General features: G+C 33.4%; 1 protein-coding gene across 15 annotated transcripts in view; it reads right to left on the reverse strand.

Annotated features, from left to right (window-relative positions):
* Window positions 1–17,127, reverse strand: part of LRRIQ1 (leucine rich repeats and IQ motif containing 1) — a 109,208-nt gene that overhangs the window by 85,579 nt on the left and 6,502 nt on the right. For all 15 annotated transcript variants that reach the window (XR_002866681.2, XR_002866680.2, XM_086887811.1 and 12 more), the window contains exons 7-14: window positions 16,064–16,138; window positions 14,628–15,878; window positions 13,708–13,860; window positions 12,377–12,527; window positions 8,430–8,623; window positions 7,417–7,544; window positions 1,286–1,359; window positions 896–989 (exon numbers count right to left, since the gene is read on the reverse strand). Coding sequence is in view for 13 of the 15 variants with exons in the window: in XM_086887811.1 (XP_086743937.1) it covers window positions 896–989; window positions 1,286–1,359; window positions 7,417–7,544; window positions 8,430–8,623; window positions 12,377–12,527; window positions 13,708–13,860; window positions 14,628–15,878; window positions 16,064–16,138 (2,120 nt within the window). In the remaining 2 variants the exon portion in view is untranslated. The remainder of the gene's footprint in view (window positions 1–895; window positions 990–1,285; window positions 1,360–7,416; window positions 7,545–8,429; window positions 8,624–12,376; window positions 12,528–13,707; window positions 13,861–14,627; window positions 15,879–16,063; window positions 16,139–17,127) is intronic.

Genomic DNA, 17,127 nt, shown 5'->3' on the forward strand with positions numbered 1-17,127 from the left:
AATTCAAACAATGGAAATGGAAATTCAAAACATTCTGTCACAGTCACAGAATTTTATGAATTAAATTACCTGCAGGAATAATGAGGTGCAAATAAGTCTGTTTATTAAAAAAATCAAACAAATCAATCAAGAATGTACTTGCATAGATATCTTTTAAACTACTCAAACACTTCTAACGAAAAGTTAGAAATAGTTGAGTATTTTCTTTTGATCAACAATCCTAAATTTGTATAAAAATCTTCAAATGGAAGATATAAATGTAATGTAAGGGTGATTTTGTTTTTTTTAGATTCTAGTGAGGCCAGCAGGACTAGGGTAGTGATCATACCCCTGTGCTTAGCACTAGGTGTGAGGCCATACCTCAAGTACTATGTCTAATATGCAAAAAATCATACAAAAAACCTATTCATTTGGAATTTTACTCCTATGGTTTACAAACCCATTTAAATACTTATTTCAGGAATGATGGTAACAGCATATAATTTTGTATGTCAAGTTTCTTTTCTACCCTACTCATTTTTTATATAGGGACATATCATAATCTCTAGGACTAGGTCTTTGATTTTTCAGATCATTATTCCAGTATTATACACCACTGAGGGGCAAACAACAGCATTACACTTGCATCTCTTTCATAATTATAAGACCTATTAATTTTTGATGTAGAGATAAGGAAATTGAAGAATAAAAAAGGCTCATTTTCAACTACTAAGGAAAAATTAAACATTCATCCTGACTTTTTCTTCTAACAGACACTACTCCTTCACTAGCTATGTGCAATGTGAACCTGTCACAGCAGTGAGACTGTTCAGACTATATGTGGGAGTGTTTCTACTGTTTAACCAAGATTTATACAACAATCTGTTGTCTGATTCTGATTTTTGATTTAGCTTACCTCCAGTTTTTTTCTTGGAGAAGAGGATTCCCACTCAATGACAACTCCTTTAGTTTATGACAGCCACTAAACCAGCTATGGACATCTTTAAGATCTGTAATATAGCAGAAAGAAGCCTAAATATGTCCAAATGCAGAACCATTTTATTTCCCAAAAACTCTTACAAGAAAGTAAAATGTACCACCATCACGCAGTCCTAAAAGCAAGACTGCTATCCATACAGTATAGTTTTAATTAATATTTATAACATTTGTGTTTGGAAAATATTTATATATTTTCCATATAAATATCTGTTATAAATACATGAGAATAATCCCATTCAATTCAGTCTATAATTTAACTAAGATGTTCTTATTTGAATGGGGCTTTTATTTTTTCAACACAACTCACCTGACAAGCAGTTATTTTTGATATCAAGCTTTTCCAGAAACACAAATGAATTTAAAGGCACAAGGTCAATTAATCTAAGAACAAAACAGAAAAGAACTTTTTAAAAATTTAACAGCGGTTCAACAGAAAGGCACCAGAATCATTTGCAGGTATGAAAATTTACTTATTTATATAAGTAAATGCCCATTTATCTATCCAAGATGCTAGGACTAATTACTGAAATCTTAATTTGAAAGTATTTCTTAGCTTTCTCAGCACCTCAGTTTTTAATATTTTCTCATTAATGGTTTTTTATCTGATAAATATTTAATTCTGTTCCCTGCATTTTGTGGTGAAGATCTGAAGTCCTATAAAATTTACACAACTCAGCTGGCTTTCCTTTAGGCACCATAACTAGAATGGTACTAATAGAAGGTCCTGATTCTGGAGAAAAAATAAAATTTTCTTGGTCTCTGTCGTCTTTCCTCATTGCTCAAACTTCTTAACAGGTTGTTTCTCTGCTCCCATCAGCACATTACTTCCTAGACCCTAAAAGTAGCATAACTGTTGTCATGGATGTGTTTTTCAACAGGTCAAGGCTGCACTACTCTGCAATATATTTTTATGCTTCATCTGTCTTACTACTTCTGTCAGACTGTATCAAATAGGTGCTGATTACTGAGACAGTTATGGAATTGGCTATGGAATGGCTCCTCTTGCATTATCAGAGCTTTTCTTGAGCAATAGTGCAGTAAAGCAGTACTAAAGACAGAACAAAATTCTTGTCTGCAGCATTAAAGAGTAAATGTAAAGAAACTGAGCTGACATTCAACAAAATGGGATTGGGACTGTAAGATGTGTGTTATTGCTACTATTAAAGGACTGAGGCTCAGTGTTATTTCTTTGCTTACAAACTTCCATTGATGTAAGAATGAATATTGAATGTTTTGTTCAGCTGCCAGGCTATTGCCTAATATTTTCAGTTTAAAGTTAACCTTTTTTTATGTTAAATATGAGAGGCAGGAAAAGGTAAAAATCAAGATACAAAGAATCACAATTGTCAACTAAAACTAGAATGTTTAAGCATATAGTACACCAACTATACATTTTTTAAAGAAATACATGTTTAGGTAACATGTTTCATCCCTGTAGGGGCAAGGCCCTATCATTACAAGAGAATGGTACAGAAATGGCACTGTATGTGGTCAGTTTGTAAATGCTAGTCACAGAAAGTAGTATTTTCTCAGGGTGTAGTGCCCTTGAAAGGTATAAATCAGAATTATTTTTGCCTGAAATATGACATTACAAAAAAATGAAATGTACTCAAAATTATTGAAAGACAAAAATGCATCTTTGTTGCTGAAATGTATGACTGCTGTGTTTCCAGCACAGGCCTTACAATGGAAAGGCAGAGCTGAATTTTACTCTGGTTCACTAATTATGGACTAAATGTTGGTTGTAGATTATTTAATCTTATTGAAAAAAACAACCAAATTTAAAGCAGAAAAAAAAATAATTTCCACATTCAGTTGGGAAGTATTTCTATATGACAACATAACATTTTAAGAGTAAATTCAGAGAAAGAGATATAAAGACAACTGAGTACATGCCACTATAGTTCCATTTCTTTCTCAAACTACATTGTAAAGCTGTCCTGGTTCTAATCCTATTTAGATCTATTTTCTTCGTGCTATGGAAGTTTTCCAAGTAATCAAAAAACTATGAAAAAGTATTGACTCTATAAAGCATTAAGCCTTATATGAATATGTGTATATAGTACTACAAATTTCAGCATTTTAGTTTCTCATTATCAGTTAATAGTACATAAATATATTTAATATTTGTAGCAAATATCATCATAGATATTACTGGCTAGTATTATGGCTGCAAAAACCTGAAAATTCATGACTATATATATATATATATATATACAGAAAAAAAGTAATATTTTGCATAAGGGACAAAAGATAACGCAGGGGTTTTATATATCATGAGTTCTCTGGATGTTTATCAGCATATACTGTGGTGAATTAGAAATTGCCCACTGGACTGTCCTTGCCTGCCGTTGGCATTATGAGAGTTAAAACATTTCTCTGTCATTCTATAGCTTTCCCTTTACCGACATTCTTTGTTAATTTTTTTCCTAAGAAAATTCAAACCAGAAAGACAAAGGACATTACTGAAAACTTAATACTACTTGACCTTGTCACATTAGCCCTGGGCATAAGAGAGATATAAATTACAAAGAAGACACAAAAGTAAAAGATATTCACAAAAAAGAAAGCTATAGCTTCCTTTTTCTGCTCCCATTTAAGGCACTAGCAGAACAGGTCAGAGATGGAGTTTATGTTCTTTATGTTCTTTAACTATATCAGAAAACAAGACTTAAGAATTGTTGCAAGTATGTATCAGAGAAAATGAAGATTGTGTTTCTGAACATGAATAACAGTTACTGCTCAAGATGGTCTAAATCCTACCATGCAACTGCTTTTCCCCAGAAAAAATAGCGTTGATGTTACTAAGCAATTAGCAGGAAGCAAGGCAAAATAACTAAAATAAATTTCTCATAATATAGATCTTCATGTGAAGACCAGATTTCTTTTCCATTCCTTAAATTAAAGACAATTCAGTTTGCAATAACCACCATATTTATAAGTGGCAAATTCACAGAATACAGGAAATCAGTCAGGTAGCCACTTCATAAATACTCTAGTAGGCAGTACTTCAAGTACATTACCCATGATGCCACATACTTAGAGATAAACTTATCACCAGCAAAGAATTGCTAAAAATTATTTTAAAAATCTAGGGTGGTAAGGATAGGATGAAGAAAAGCACTATATATCAGTATAGCTTTTCTCATTAATGACTTATTTCAACATCCAATGACATTTAGATTCGTCACAATAATTCTGGAAAAGCAGTCAAATCCTCAAAACAGCATGGCTTGCAAGGAACTCAACTCTCACATCTGAGAAATTCAGTTAAAACACAGATACCATATATATATTTGAGAGAACAATGCATGCTAAGAAAGAACTTAACCAACTTTTTATCACTTCCAATATAAGCCTTTTAGGAATTCATCTAGATGCAAAAACATGGGAGCAATATGTTCACAACAAATTTGATTGTGGCCAAACCATTTTCCCAAAATAAAAAAAGAAATTTTTCAGGTGACTGCATTAGATTTTTATCCATCTCACTTAGGTTATCTTACTGAAAGGCAAAAGATAGCAAAAAAAATAACTTTGTCTTATTAATACCACATTAAAACAGAAATCTCAGGAGGGATTTTGTCAATTTTGAAGTTGAAAAAGAATGTCTACCTGAACAGCACATTTAGCATCTCACTGTAAAACTTTTTAATTTAAAAAGATATTAACTAATAAATTACATAGTTAAATGGGATTACATGTAAATGTAAATGCTACATGAACTCTTAACACATATTAAAAATTTATTAACCTTATACAAGGACAAGGTTGCTTTCTCCTACACCTAAATCTATCCACCACAATAGAAAAAATAGTATGTCTCTTTTTAAAACTAACTTAACAATTGTCTCCTCAGCTGCTACAAAATAGAGCATGGATCTTCATAGTCCCAGCTCTGCAGAAACCAAGTCAAGAAGAAATTCATCATTGTCTTTGGTCGATCATGCATTAATCAAGAATATGCTTTGTATGTAAAAGCCACAATAAAACACTTAATAAAAGCAGCAGTGGTGAAATAGCTGTCTTTTTTCTATTTGAGGGAGTTAACCACTACCTGTTTCACTTCCTTGTTACACTGTAGGTTTAAAACAATTTTTAAAAAAATATTTTTTTGAGTTTTACCTTTGATAATTTCTGATTTATGATGCAGACAAAGCATCTCAGGAATAAAAATGTCTTGTAAATTAGTGTAAGAATTTTCTTTTCACAGTACCTCACTTTCAGAAAGAATACAGATTCATAGCATTATCATTATATTGGCTTCCTGCAGTCAGTAAAGAGGAAATGGCACTCAGTGAACACTTGGAAAAAATTCACAAAATTGCACTGGCTGTAGGATAAAAGCAAAGAAACAGCTTTTCTTTCAACAGCTTACTCCATTACATTCACTGTTTCTATAGAACATCGAGTTACTTATGCTATAGCACACACATATGGAGCTGCTTATAAGTGTACATAAAGTGAGTGTAACAGAGCAGGCTACTGAAATGCCAGGAATTTTGAGGCTTTTAATATGAATTTAAGGCTATCTTGTCCTGTTTGTCCGAAAGATTTGATGTAAGCTACAGACACATCATGGAAATAAGGGGAATTGTTTGGGGGCAAAATGTATACTTATTTTTAGTACATCCAGCCTGTTGATCCAAAAATATGTCCTTTCTCACAGCCCAGCAAAAGGAACTCAGCAGACCAAACACTGCATCTCTGCTTGGCTACTGGAAAACCAGAGCAAGCACTATAAGGGACATAAAAAACTGTAAGACAATGGGTTAAGCAAGTGACATCTACACGGCCAGTCCAGCACAACCTAAATCCAGAGGCTGCATTCAAGATGAGACTGTCCTCACAAGTCCCTAACAGGCATATGAGATCTTTAAGGAGTTTTGCAAACATTTTATTATACACAGGATAGAACACTGGAGGAAAAAGAGGAAACTACAAGAATATAGAGCCACATTATTGTGTGTTCCACGAAAAAAGCTAAACAGGACAAAGAAAAAAAATAGCTAAGAACAAGAATTAAATCAAGCAGTGTGACTCAAATCTAATGCTTAACATATAATGTTCTTGCTTAATCACAGGCAGGAAGCACTTTCTCCAAACTCCAGAAGAATTATTAAGGAAACAAAAAATCCAAAACCCTAGAAGCATGAGCAAGAACTTGAAGATTAGAGTCTGTAGATATTTTATTTACATCCAAGAGTCTCCATGAATAGTACTTCACTACAGATGTTATGAAAACAATCTGAAAAGTTATATAAAAATATAGGTTGTATATACTTAAATAATATTCAGTTTCCATGAAGGACATAGCTTATAATAACAGGACTCAGTCTCACACATCCTTTTTCCCACAGGCTCCCAGACACAATTGGCTCTGCTGAACTAAATGTCACATAGGATGGGATTCTCCTGTTCAGATGCCGACACCTACACATGAGGTGGTTGTTTTGATTTTTTTTCTAGTCAATGAAGATGAACGGGCACTTTTAGGCTATGATTAGTCTCAAAGCAAGCAGCTAAAAATGGAAGATGAATCACCATTCAAAAACATCTATTCACTAACAGGAGAGTGAAGTAATCAGTTGAGAGTGCATTTCTATATATGGTACGTAGTATTATGTTTGTTAAGCTGAGATCAGTCTTATTTAGAACAAAATGATCATAGAATAGAAAAATAATGGATATTAATTTAAAATTAATTTTCCTATTAACATATTGCAAGTTCTAATAAATGTTACATATATATATTTATAGCAGAATTTAAATTGAGAAAAAGGGGAGTGTGGAACATAAAGATTTTTAATCCAGGATATCTGGTCATTCTACCGCTAAAGATGCATAGATTATCTTAGAAAACAAACAGAAAACTAATGACAGAGGACTTGAATGCATGATACAGTTTTATGCTGCTTGTCTTGATCCTTCTTGGTTTTATACCTTTTAAACAGAACCATAAGAGTGAAAAAGTAAAGCAAATATACTTGTTTTGGAGGGTATTATTTTATTATGTAAAATAAAAAACATTCTTATTTTTCCTTTCTAACTCTAGTACTTGCCCTTAACATAGTCTTCAAAGTCTGTTTTGAATAAGCTAGCTGTGAAGTATGAAGTTTGACAGACATATTCTAGAAACAATTGGTAAAGAAAGAAAGAAACCCACCATGGTTTTAATAATGCCACAATGCTCAAGAATTATTTTCACATAACATCTAAAAGAAAAAAATTAATTTACATAGTTAATGCTGTTCCAAATTTTCTTAGATAGAGGTAGCCAATATAATTACATACTAACCACATATTTTTATTTTTAAAGAATATCCCAAAAAGATAGTGAAATTTGAACCATACTGAGAATTATACTTTTCAGACAAGTGTTATGTTAGTAAATTCCTCTGGATCAATTCTGTAAGTGGAAGAATATTTCTTACTTACCTATTTTGAGACAGCAAAAGAATCTGCAATAGAGGCAACCAATACAAAGAAAGCATTCTCGGAGAAGAAATGCTATTGTCATCCAAATATAGTTCTCTTAAGAGAACATGATTTTCCAGTCTTGGAAGCTAAATAGAAAGGAGATGGTTATTTAAGATTAATATAAATTAGAGAAAGAACAATGGAATGCTTACCAGATGCTTTTCATTAATCATTACTAAATACAAGCAACATTTTGAATATATGTATCATTTCCTTATTAAGTATGTACCAGTTGCCACACATAATCTCTAGATATCAGGTGGTAAATACTTTTTCATTTTTTCTATCACATCTGAATAGCCAACATAAAAAATTAAAGAAAAAAAATAAATAATCAAAAGCCCAAGAGTCACAGCCTCACTTATTCATGCAGTTATTTGCTGCTTATTGAAAATGCTTTTCATCTCTTGAATTCATAGGAGAATAACTGTTAGAAAATACAATTAAGCATAGAGTTGCCAAACAACTTTCCTATTTTAAATGCTGCAGCAAATTTCAAGTTTTGGAGAATCAACACACATTAAATAAGCATGATTATCATCAGGGGGACAATAATGATACTATCATTACATACAAGTAACAGTAAGAAGTAATTACTTATATGTAATGAAAATGGTATAATTATTACCAGACTGATATAATTATCTTACTATTATAACAGGACCTATAAGGAAAAATAATAGTTTGTTAGATTTTAAACAAAATCAGAACTACATAATACAAACCAAAAAACTAGATGCTATAAATGGAGGAACCAGAATCATTGAGAGTCAAGGCCTTGCGAGTAAGAAAACAATTAACTGCTAGCCACTAGTATCTTTGAAAAATCACTCTCTGATAAGGGAAAAAAAAATCTTACCCCAGAGCATGAAACATCCCACGCCAATCAAAGAGCACATACTCAGAATGCTGAAAAATATGACTGTTAGCAAAGATGTATGCACAACAGCCACTAAATTCAAAGCTTTTACCTCCTGGAGATTATTGCCTTGCAACTTCAGAACTTGAAGTAGGCCACAATTCTCAATGCCTTCAACTTGTGTGAGATGATTGAAAGAGCAGTCTAGGTGAATGAGAGTAGGTACCTCACAAAGACCTTTTGTGCTGATTAACTGATTATGGTCCACAATTAATTGCTGGAGATTTTTCAGTGACTCCAGACCACCTGAAAATTCAAGATTTAAGACACAGTGAAATAAAATCTCTTGTTACTCAAGTAGTAAGAAAACTCTGAAATTTCTCTGATGTAAAAATTAATATTACTTCTGTATAGGGTTTAAAAAGAATTACTGTATTTTGACCCCATCACATATACAGGGCATAACGTTCACAAATTTTTGATCCTGTTAATCAAGCAATAATAACAGTTCATAATCTCTTTGGTACTTCTGTTAGAGAACATTCTTTAAATGATAAAGTGTACTTACTATGCTTTAACCACTTTACAACTGCTCTGAACTCTGTGAAAAGCTAACAGCCTCTTAAAATCATCCATCAGAATGAAAACACTATGTTTAAAAGTTAATTTTTTATTATTTCATTTTTTTTAAGTTTTGTTGTTAATGTATCAGCAAGGTTAGAAAAAACTATTAAAACTTAGGACAGTACTACCAGTATTATTTAAATTAGTCTCCTTTAAGGAATTATGACCAAAAATTTTTAATGAAGAAATTTATAAAGAAAATGTAGTATCTTTAAGAACAAAGCTATATGACTATAGCCATTCCACTCTCAACAAATTTACGCCTGCCATCTACATTAAAAAGCATGCGATCTCTATGCAGGAAAGAAATGCGAAGCAATTCCCATCAGCATCTGTTTCTTTCACAGAATGTAACCCAAGTAATCCTTATGACAGCAAAAATTACATTGTCTTTCCATAGTCTTACACATGCAATGGCACTGATCCATCTAACTTGCTACAGGTCTGAGCAGCTTTTCTGTATCTCTATAGTAAAAAATTCCTTTGAGGGCACACCCTTCATAAAATGTATCTAAAATAAGGAATTTCTGATTTTACTTCTGTTTCACGTATCCTTAGATGACTTAGCTAATTTAGGATTATTTGAGGGAACACTTTGTCTCATCTTTACCTGACCCAAAATTTCACAAGTTCCCCAAAGGAAGCTGGATGAGCTTTACAACAGTGAATCTCTTTGTGACTATCCTCTGAAAACATACTAGATTATGAAACCAGAGATCATTTTGCAATCCATAGAGTATTGATAATACAGAAGAGGACTTAAAAATGAAAACAAATTATAAGAAGAAAACTGAAGCAATTAAAATTAAATAGCAAAACAGCAGTAAATTTAAAAGAAAAATAAATCCCAATATAAGCATTCCAATAATTTTAATTTAAAAATGCAAAGCATAGTGAAAAGAATGCAATTGTCTGACATTAAAGTGATATCATCTTAAATATAACACCCATGTCTTATAATGTAACTTCAAAACTGTGCTTTATTAAATAAATATACAAATCTTTAATTATTCTGAAAAATTTCAAACATGCCCATGACGTACTACCCTGACTACAAGATCCTGTATTTTATTTTCGTGCTTGGATACAAATAAAAAAGGAACCAGCACCATCTAGTGGTCTCAGAAACACTCTCGTGTTTTCGTGTGTTGGTTCCCAAGACTTTCTCACAAGAGCAGCTCTTAAATCTCCACTTTTCAGTTAGTTCACTTTTTCCAGCTTAGCAGTACTGGAAACTTTAAAAGCACTCTTTGAGCCTGGAGTGGGACCGAGAAGAGAGACTGCACACGCAATAAGAAAAGGCAAGGAGGTGAAAAAGAATCTGGAAATTTCCTTCTCTGCATGCCGCACAAAGCATCTCTTTTTTACTCCTCCTCACCCGCTCGGCATTCAGAACATTCTGGAATTATCAAATGCAGTTCAACAGAAAATACACAAGAGAGCATAATGCAATACAAGCAGATGGCATTTTACTGGTTCTTCTGCCCACATGCAAAATTAAATATAAACATGAAAATCTTCCGCACATTTCCAGAAGATACTGTGTATTTTACATATGTTGCAACAAACAAAAGTTACAGCAGCCATAGGAAAAGCATTTTGTTGACAAATACATGGTTTTAGCAAGATTCAAGGAGAAGTTTTAGGTAAGTTCTCAGCAATTTGCAAAGTGCAGCCAAAGTCTGTTAGCTGGGGACTCTGTGAGCTATTGATGCAGTTCTGAAGTCACTTCTGTCTTAAAAAGAGTATATTGAAAGCAGCATTTATGACCATGACCGTCCAAGGTTATGCATTGCTATTCTTCGAGCTGCCAGGATTTTACCTAGCATTCTATGGCAATATAGACACCCTACAGAAGTATATCCAAAGATTTGAGTTAAAATGCTACTTTTTGTGCATGAAAATTTTTAAATAAGGCACTCATCCTCAAAATACAAACATATGCACTCAACTTTGGTGTGCTGCTGTCACAATTACTTAATTTGTGATCATGCATTCTTAAGGGATAAAGCATAATTGACACTATTTCACTTCCTGCTATTTTTAAGGGGTTTTTGGTAAATCTAATTTTTCCCCTACCAATGCTATATTTCAATGACAAGAGAAAAGAGTAAGAAGATAAATAATAGTATGCCAGAAATTTCCTACAGTAAGTCATTAGCACTTAAATATTACAAACGTAAATAAGCTTTACTACACCGTACTGGGGCTTCCAAAATTGCTAAGGGACATCCTGCAAGATTTAGAGATGGAAGGGATATGCTAACTCACAAATCCATTTTTATGCATTCTGTGCAACTATTCCATATGTTATGATATGAAATATATCCTGTTTTATGCATCTGTTTTAACCTAAAATCCTCAAAGTAATTCCAGAAAAGAAAAAAAAAACACATTTACGATGATTTTTGTGAACATTTATTTACCCACTTTAAATTCATTAGAGACCCAGTCATTGTAGCAGTGCACTGCACTAAAGAGAAAGTACCAGAGGATTTTCCTCCACTTGGCCTGTATGAAGTTACCACACTCCACACGGATGTCACATTCTTACGTGTCATCCACTATAACGATGTTATACACTATTCTTACAGTAGTCTTGCAGACATTTTTATCAAATGAGATCGATCTGAATAAGAATCTTATCAAGCACTATTTGCCACAGCAATACAGATGAAACTTTTTAACCATTTTATTTTACTGTTCCTGCTTAGAGTACTGATACACTTTTACAGTAAACATTGACTTCCCAGCACTTCTATTCTCACTTATTAAAGATTTTCTTCATAAGTACTAACATTTACACATAGTAGCAAAAAATATTGATAATATCTTCATCAAAGTCTCTACATCTACAGATTTTTTTTAAACTTTCCCATTTTCTCTTTGCTACACCCTTGCTGTTTATCATGGAACTGTATTATCCATGTTCATAGTGTTATTGAACAATCTTTTTTAACAGTGGAGATACATTTTATTTACAAGCCTTACATGCATGTGTTTCATCTACAAGCTTAATAGTTGTTTTAAATTATTTTCCTATTGTCCAGAAGACTCAAGACAGACGATACGATTTCTATATAAATACTTACTGTGTCAGTCAGGAACACTGGAATTCCCTGCAGTTGCATGGCTAGGCTTTGCTTTCATTATGTCTGTAGATAAGTTGAACTCAGGCTACTCACATTTTCCAGCGGACTTACTGCAGATAAAGTTAGTGGCCTTTTCAGAACAATTTTAACTCTCTTTGGCTGACAATAGTTACATACTGCTAGATAAAAAACATGGCAGTAGCTAAGCCATGCTTTAAGATGCAGGTTTTTTCCCAAGTCTGTCTCCTTAGGTTTAGCAGCTGACTCTCTGAATCCAAGGCGTGTATAATTCGGAATAAAAACTGCATAAATATTGTTATACAAATTGGAATAATTTTCTTACCAATTCGAGTGATTCTATTGTAGGAAAGTTCAAGATTTTGGAGATTTTTGCATCCATCTAAGCCACAAACTGATGAAAGACTGTTCTTATTCAGAATGAGAATACAGAGATTTTCCAGATTTTCACAGTCAATTACCTGAATGTTGTTCTCCTGCAATAAAAGAAAATGAGAATATTAAATAGCATCTGAAGTGAAGTATCAGAACTAAGTAAAAATATAGCAGATTGTCTTAATTGCTTATTTTTAATCCTAAACTCTTAGCTAGGAGTAAGGGCATCCCTATTTTTCCATTAGTTAAAAAAAAAAAAAAAAGTTCTAGAAAAGACCTTTTTGTGTCCTGCTGAAATAGAACAAGAATATATCTTGAACTTCATTCTGGCTCTGAAAATGCCCAAAGCTGGGAAAAAAAAAGCACAAAAAGAAGTTAAGAACAAAGCAGTCTCTTCCATATATATTTTTCTCCCTCTCAAAGCCCTGGGAGAATGAACTGAAAACTCCATAGAAACATCATATATACTAGATGCTAATGAAGACAGCTGTAATTTTGCTGGAATCCTACTTACTAATAGCAAAAGTCCGCATTTAGAGGTACTTTGGTCAGAAACATTAACACTGTTCTAAGCTAATATTCTTCCTCCAAGAGGTCCTGCTTCTTAAACATCCCCTTCCCCAGGCCATTTTAATAATGCTTCCTCAGATTTCTCTTTCACTATTTGCTGTGCTTTGTCTTTTCATCTGGGAAATGGTGTTGTTGAAACACATTAAAAGAAAAGTGTGAACAAAGCTGTTTTATGTAAATTGCCAAGTTCTGGAACAAAGATGTATTACAAAGAAAATATTTTCTTTAGTCATTAAACAGGGCCATGTAGGACACTGTACAGAATACCTGAACATTAGGCCTCTAGGATAGCCCACTATAAGAACTATTCCTTGAGCATATATGCTAATTTTAATTAATATACAGGGTGTATGTTGTAAAGGACTCTTTCTTGTACCTATTCTTGCTCAAGCTGAGTACCTGCTATGGTGAACAGCACCTGCCCACTCATCAATCAGACACTGAGGTAATGAATTAGCATTAGTACTTATGCTAATTTAGACTAATATTTTCTTAGTATAGGTTGAATCATTTGCAGCATGTTGTTTTTGGTTATTTTCACTGTAAAACTGCTGGTATAACTATGTTCACATTTGGGAGTATTTCATTGCTATTCCTATGCTCTTAAGGCTAAAAGTTATATATTCAGTTGGACACAACTACACAATCAACTAAGGAGCAAAACTGCCAGTTCTCCCCATGTTATAACAAAGAATCAAAAATGCTTGATACCTCCACATTGATATACTTCAGGTCTTTGCAGTTACTTAGTCCTTCCAGTGCAATCAGTCCACAGCGCCTCAGAGTCAAAACTTGAAGATTTGAACACTCAGATAAGGTTGAGAGGCTACAAGCTGGCAAATCTTCGAGTGTAAGCATTGTGACCTACATGCATTTATTGACAAATAAAACTAATATTTGTATATTGAACATTCATTGCACAACATCATATTATGGTAATTTTCCTTAAGATGAAAAAGAGAATGAAACTACAGTCTACTAATGCTGCATAAAATGCAAGCAACTAATAGTAATCTTTTCATACAGAAAAGAATGGCAATGATAGGTTTGATCTGTTCTATGGGAGAAACTAACATGAAAACAATAGTCACAGTCTCATAAATAATGAGTGTAGTGCAGACAAAACTAGTTCAGCCTAGAATTGTGTCTAGCCTAGTAAGCCATCTCAGAATGGATATCAAGAAGAGAGCACAGAGCAAGCATACAAAGGTAAGTTATTAAGTGGAAAGAAAAATAAGTCATGGCAACCAGGAGATGTCCTTTATAGCAAAACACTATCTCTAAGCTGATCAGTAATATCTTGTTTCTAGAAGAGATTATTCCTCTCAAAACTCTGAAGCGGCTAGTTGAGCAGGAGCTCAAATGTGGGCCTATATACAACAGCAAAACCTTGTTAATAGAGCAGAAAGTAAGAGCTCTTGCCTTTTAATAATTTATATTATATATAAATTATAAAATATTTATATAAAATATTATATTTTATTTATATGCACCTGGGCATAGGAACTCTAACGATATCTATTTTCTGCTCAACAATAAATAGCACTCTGCCAACATACCAAAACAGAAAATAACAAAAAAAATGTAATAGAATGTCTTCCCATTTAATTCTCAAACTTTCATATAGTTACCTGCTGCAACGTACTCCAAGGGCCACTATGAATAATCTTTTCTGTACTTAGTGGAGGCATCTTGCTAATTAAACTTTTCCTTAGCCTTTTTCTTACAGTTGCTTGCTTTCTTTGGTTTTTGTCATATATTTTAAACCAAGAGTTGCATGTGTTCATCCAGTTTATTCTCTTCTTTTCCATATCATCAGGAAAAATTACTTTACTAGAAGAATCTGCTACATCTTGACTACTGCCACAGGTGTCTCTGATTTCTTCACTAGCATTTTCCATCGGAAATAAAGTTTTCTTTGTAGTTTCACACTGAGAAAATCGATCTTTAATTTCTCTGTTATTAGCATTTGGCTGGACATTTGGTGGGCTGCTACATATGCAGTTTGCCTTATTTTCTACCGTGTCACTATCACTGAAGTTAAGAGATTCATCCTTTGAAAAATGACCATTTGAAGCTTTATCAGAGTTAAGAGATTCATCTTTTGAAATGTGACCATTTGAAGCTTTATCAAGATAACTTCTTTGTGAGTAATTTTCTTCTACTTGTGTTACTGAATTAATGTGTAAGTTCTCATTATTCCCTTGAGAAGAGTGTTCCTTCTCAGAGCCTAGCACACTTGGTGTCAAATTTCTTTCTGCTGGAATCATCCAATTATTTGTTTCATCCGTCATTTCAGCATGTTTTTCTTTTGGTTCCTCTACTTGTTTATTTAGTTCCTCCTTGTCTTCTCTTATTACTTTCATATTTTCTGTCTTTTTATCCTTTTTTATGTTTTCTATGTTATTCTTTGCATTTTCACTCATCACAGCTTTTGCTCTCTTTTGTTCTAATTTTCTTTGTTCTTCTCTTATTTGCAATTGTTTTTCTCTTTCCAATCTCAGGCTTTCTTTCTTTTTCTCATATTCTTCATGCCTCCTCACTTGCTTCAAATATTCTTGTCTTTCAAGTTCTTCTTGTCTCTTTCTTTCCTCTTTTCTCTTTAACCTGTTTTCTTCCATTTGCCTGTTCAGTTTTTCCTCTCTTTCTTTCATTTCTCTCTCTACTTCCTCTAGCATTTTCTGCTTCTTTCTCATTTCATATTTCCATTGTTTTAAAATGGGACCATATTTTTTACGGACTAAAAATGCTCTAAATCTAGCTTGGATTTTCACAGCTGCTATATTCTGTTGTTCAGCCAGTTGTTGTCTTTCTTTTGCTTTCTGTTCTTCCAAGGCCTTTTTCTCCTCTTCCATTTGCAACTGTAGCTTCTTGATCAATTCCTAGGCCAAAACAATTAGGATAGACTTCAACCACTTTTAAAATGGGACAGGTATTGGCACATATTTATCATGAAAAAACACAATCTTGCATATTAACAGTTCCATGATAACAGGATAACATTTATTCTCAAATATATAACAGTAACCTCAGAGCCTTTTGACAAAAGCTCATTGTACAACCTTACCTCATGTTGCCTAATTTTGTTTCTCCAAGCTTCCTCTTCTTTCTGTAACTCATCTTCTATTGCAGCCTGGCGTTTCTGCACAACAAATTAACTTCAATGAATATTGTACAAAACCCAGAACAACACAAAACACCCTCTCTCCAATCTCACCCATCTTCTTGACTTTCCAACAATCCAATTTTGTGAATGCCTAAATTTAAATGAGAAACTGATCCATGTCTGGATCGAAATAAACAACAGGACACTTGCATGAGTAATGTAGATTTGGCCACATACTAAGAGATGCATACCTTCAGAAAGTCAGTATCTTGGTACTGACCCAAACAGCTGCCACCTTCCTCTCCAAGATCTGTACTACTATCAAAGATGGAAATTAGTTATGAAACCATTCAAAGTACAGGCAGAAAACAGAAACATAGCTGAACAATAGCATGAACAATCTCCCTTTAAATACACTGGTATGTACTCATAATATTAAAATCATTCAAAGGGCAATTTTGTTCAGTAAAGCTAAAGAATTTTTTTCTGACTGAAATTGCTTCTCAATCGAGAAAGTTCAAGTCTGCTTTTTCACTATTTGCAAATAAATAGCACTTCCCTCCTTGCCCAACAAAACCTCAGTCAGAAAATAAGTGTCAATTGGACTGTAAGTTAGCATCCAGAAAGTTAGTTACATAAGTAACTAAAAAACAAGCTGATCCAGAACCACATAACTCCTGGTAGAACCAAGATATATTAACCAAATCAAATAAGGAGGATATGAAGGAAGTAGAATAAGCAACCACTTTCAACTTGGAGCATAAAGTCTCACAGGTGTCTAAGCTCTATTTTTCATGGGCATTCAGAAGCACACTGTTCAGACAACAGGAGACCAGACAACTAGATCCTTCTGCAATGAGGAAAGTTAGATTCCATATCTCACCTCCAAAAAAATGATTTCTGCAACAGCAGTACCAAAGCGCCTAAACGCGGCCATGCCCCTCTTTCTCTAGAGAAAGTCATCCTACATCAAAAAATTATTTGCAACAGCAAAGAGCCAAGAAGGCCTATCAGTTTTGCTGACC

The sequence above is a fragment of the Cyanistes caeruleus genome, chromosome 4 (genome assembly GCF_971803275.1).
Source record: "Cyanistes caeruleus chromosome 4, bCyaCae1.hap1.1, whole genome shotgun sequence".
NCBI lineage: Eukaryota > Metazoa > Chordata > Aves > Passeriformes > Paridae > Cyanistes > Cyanistes caeruleus.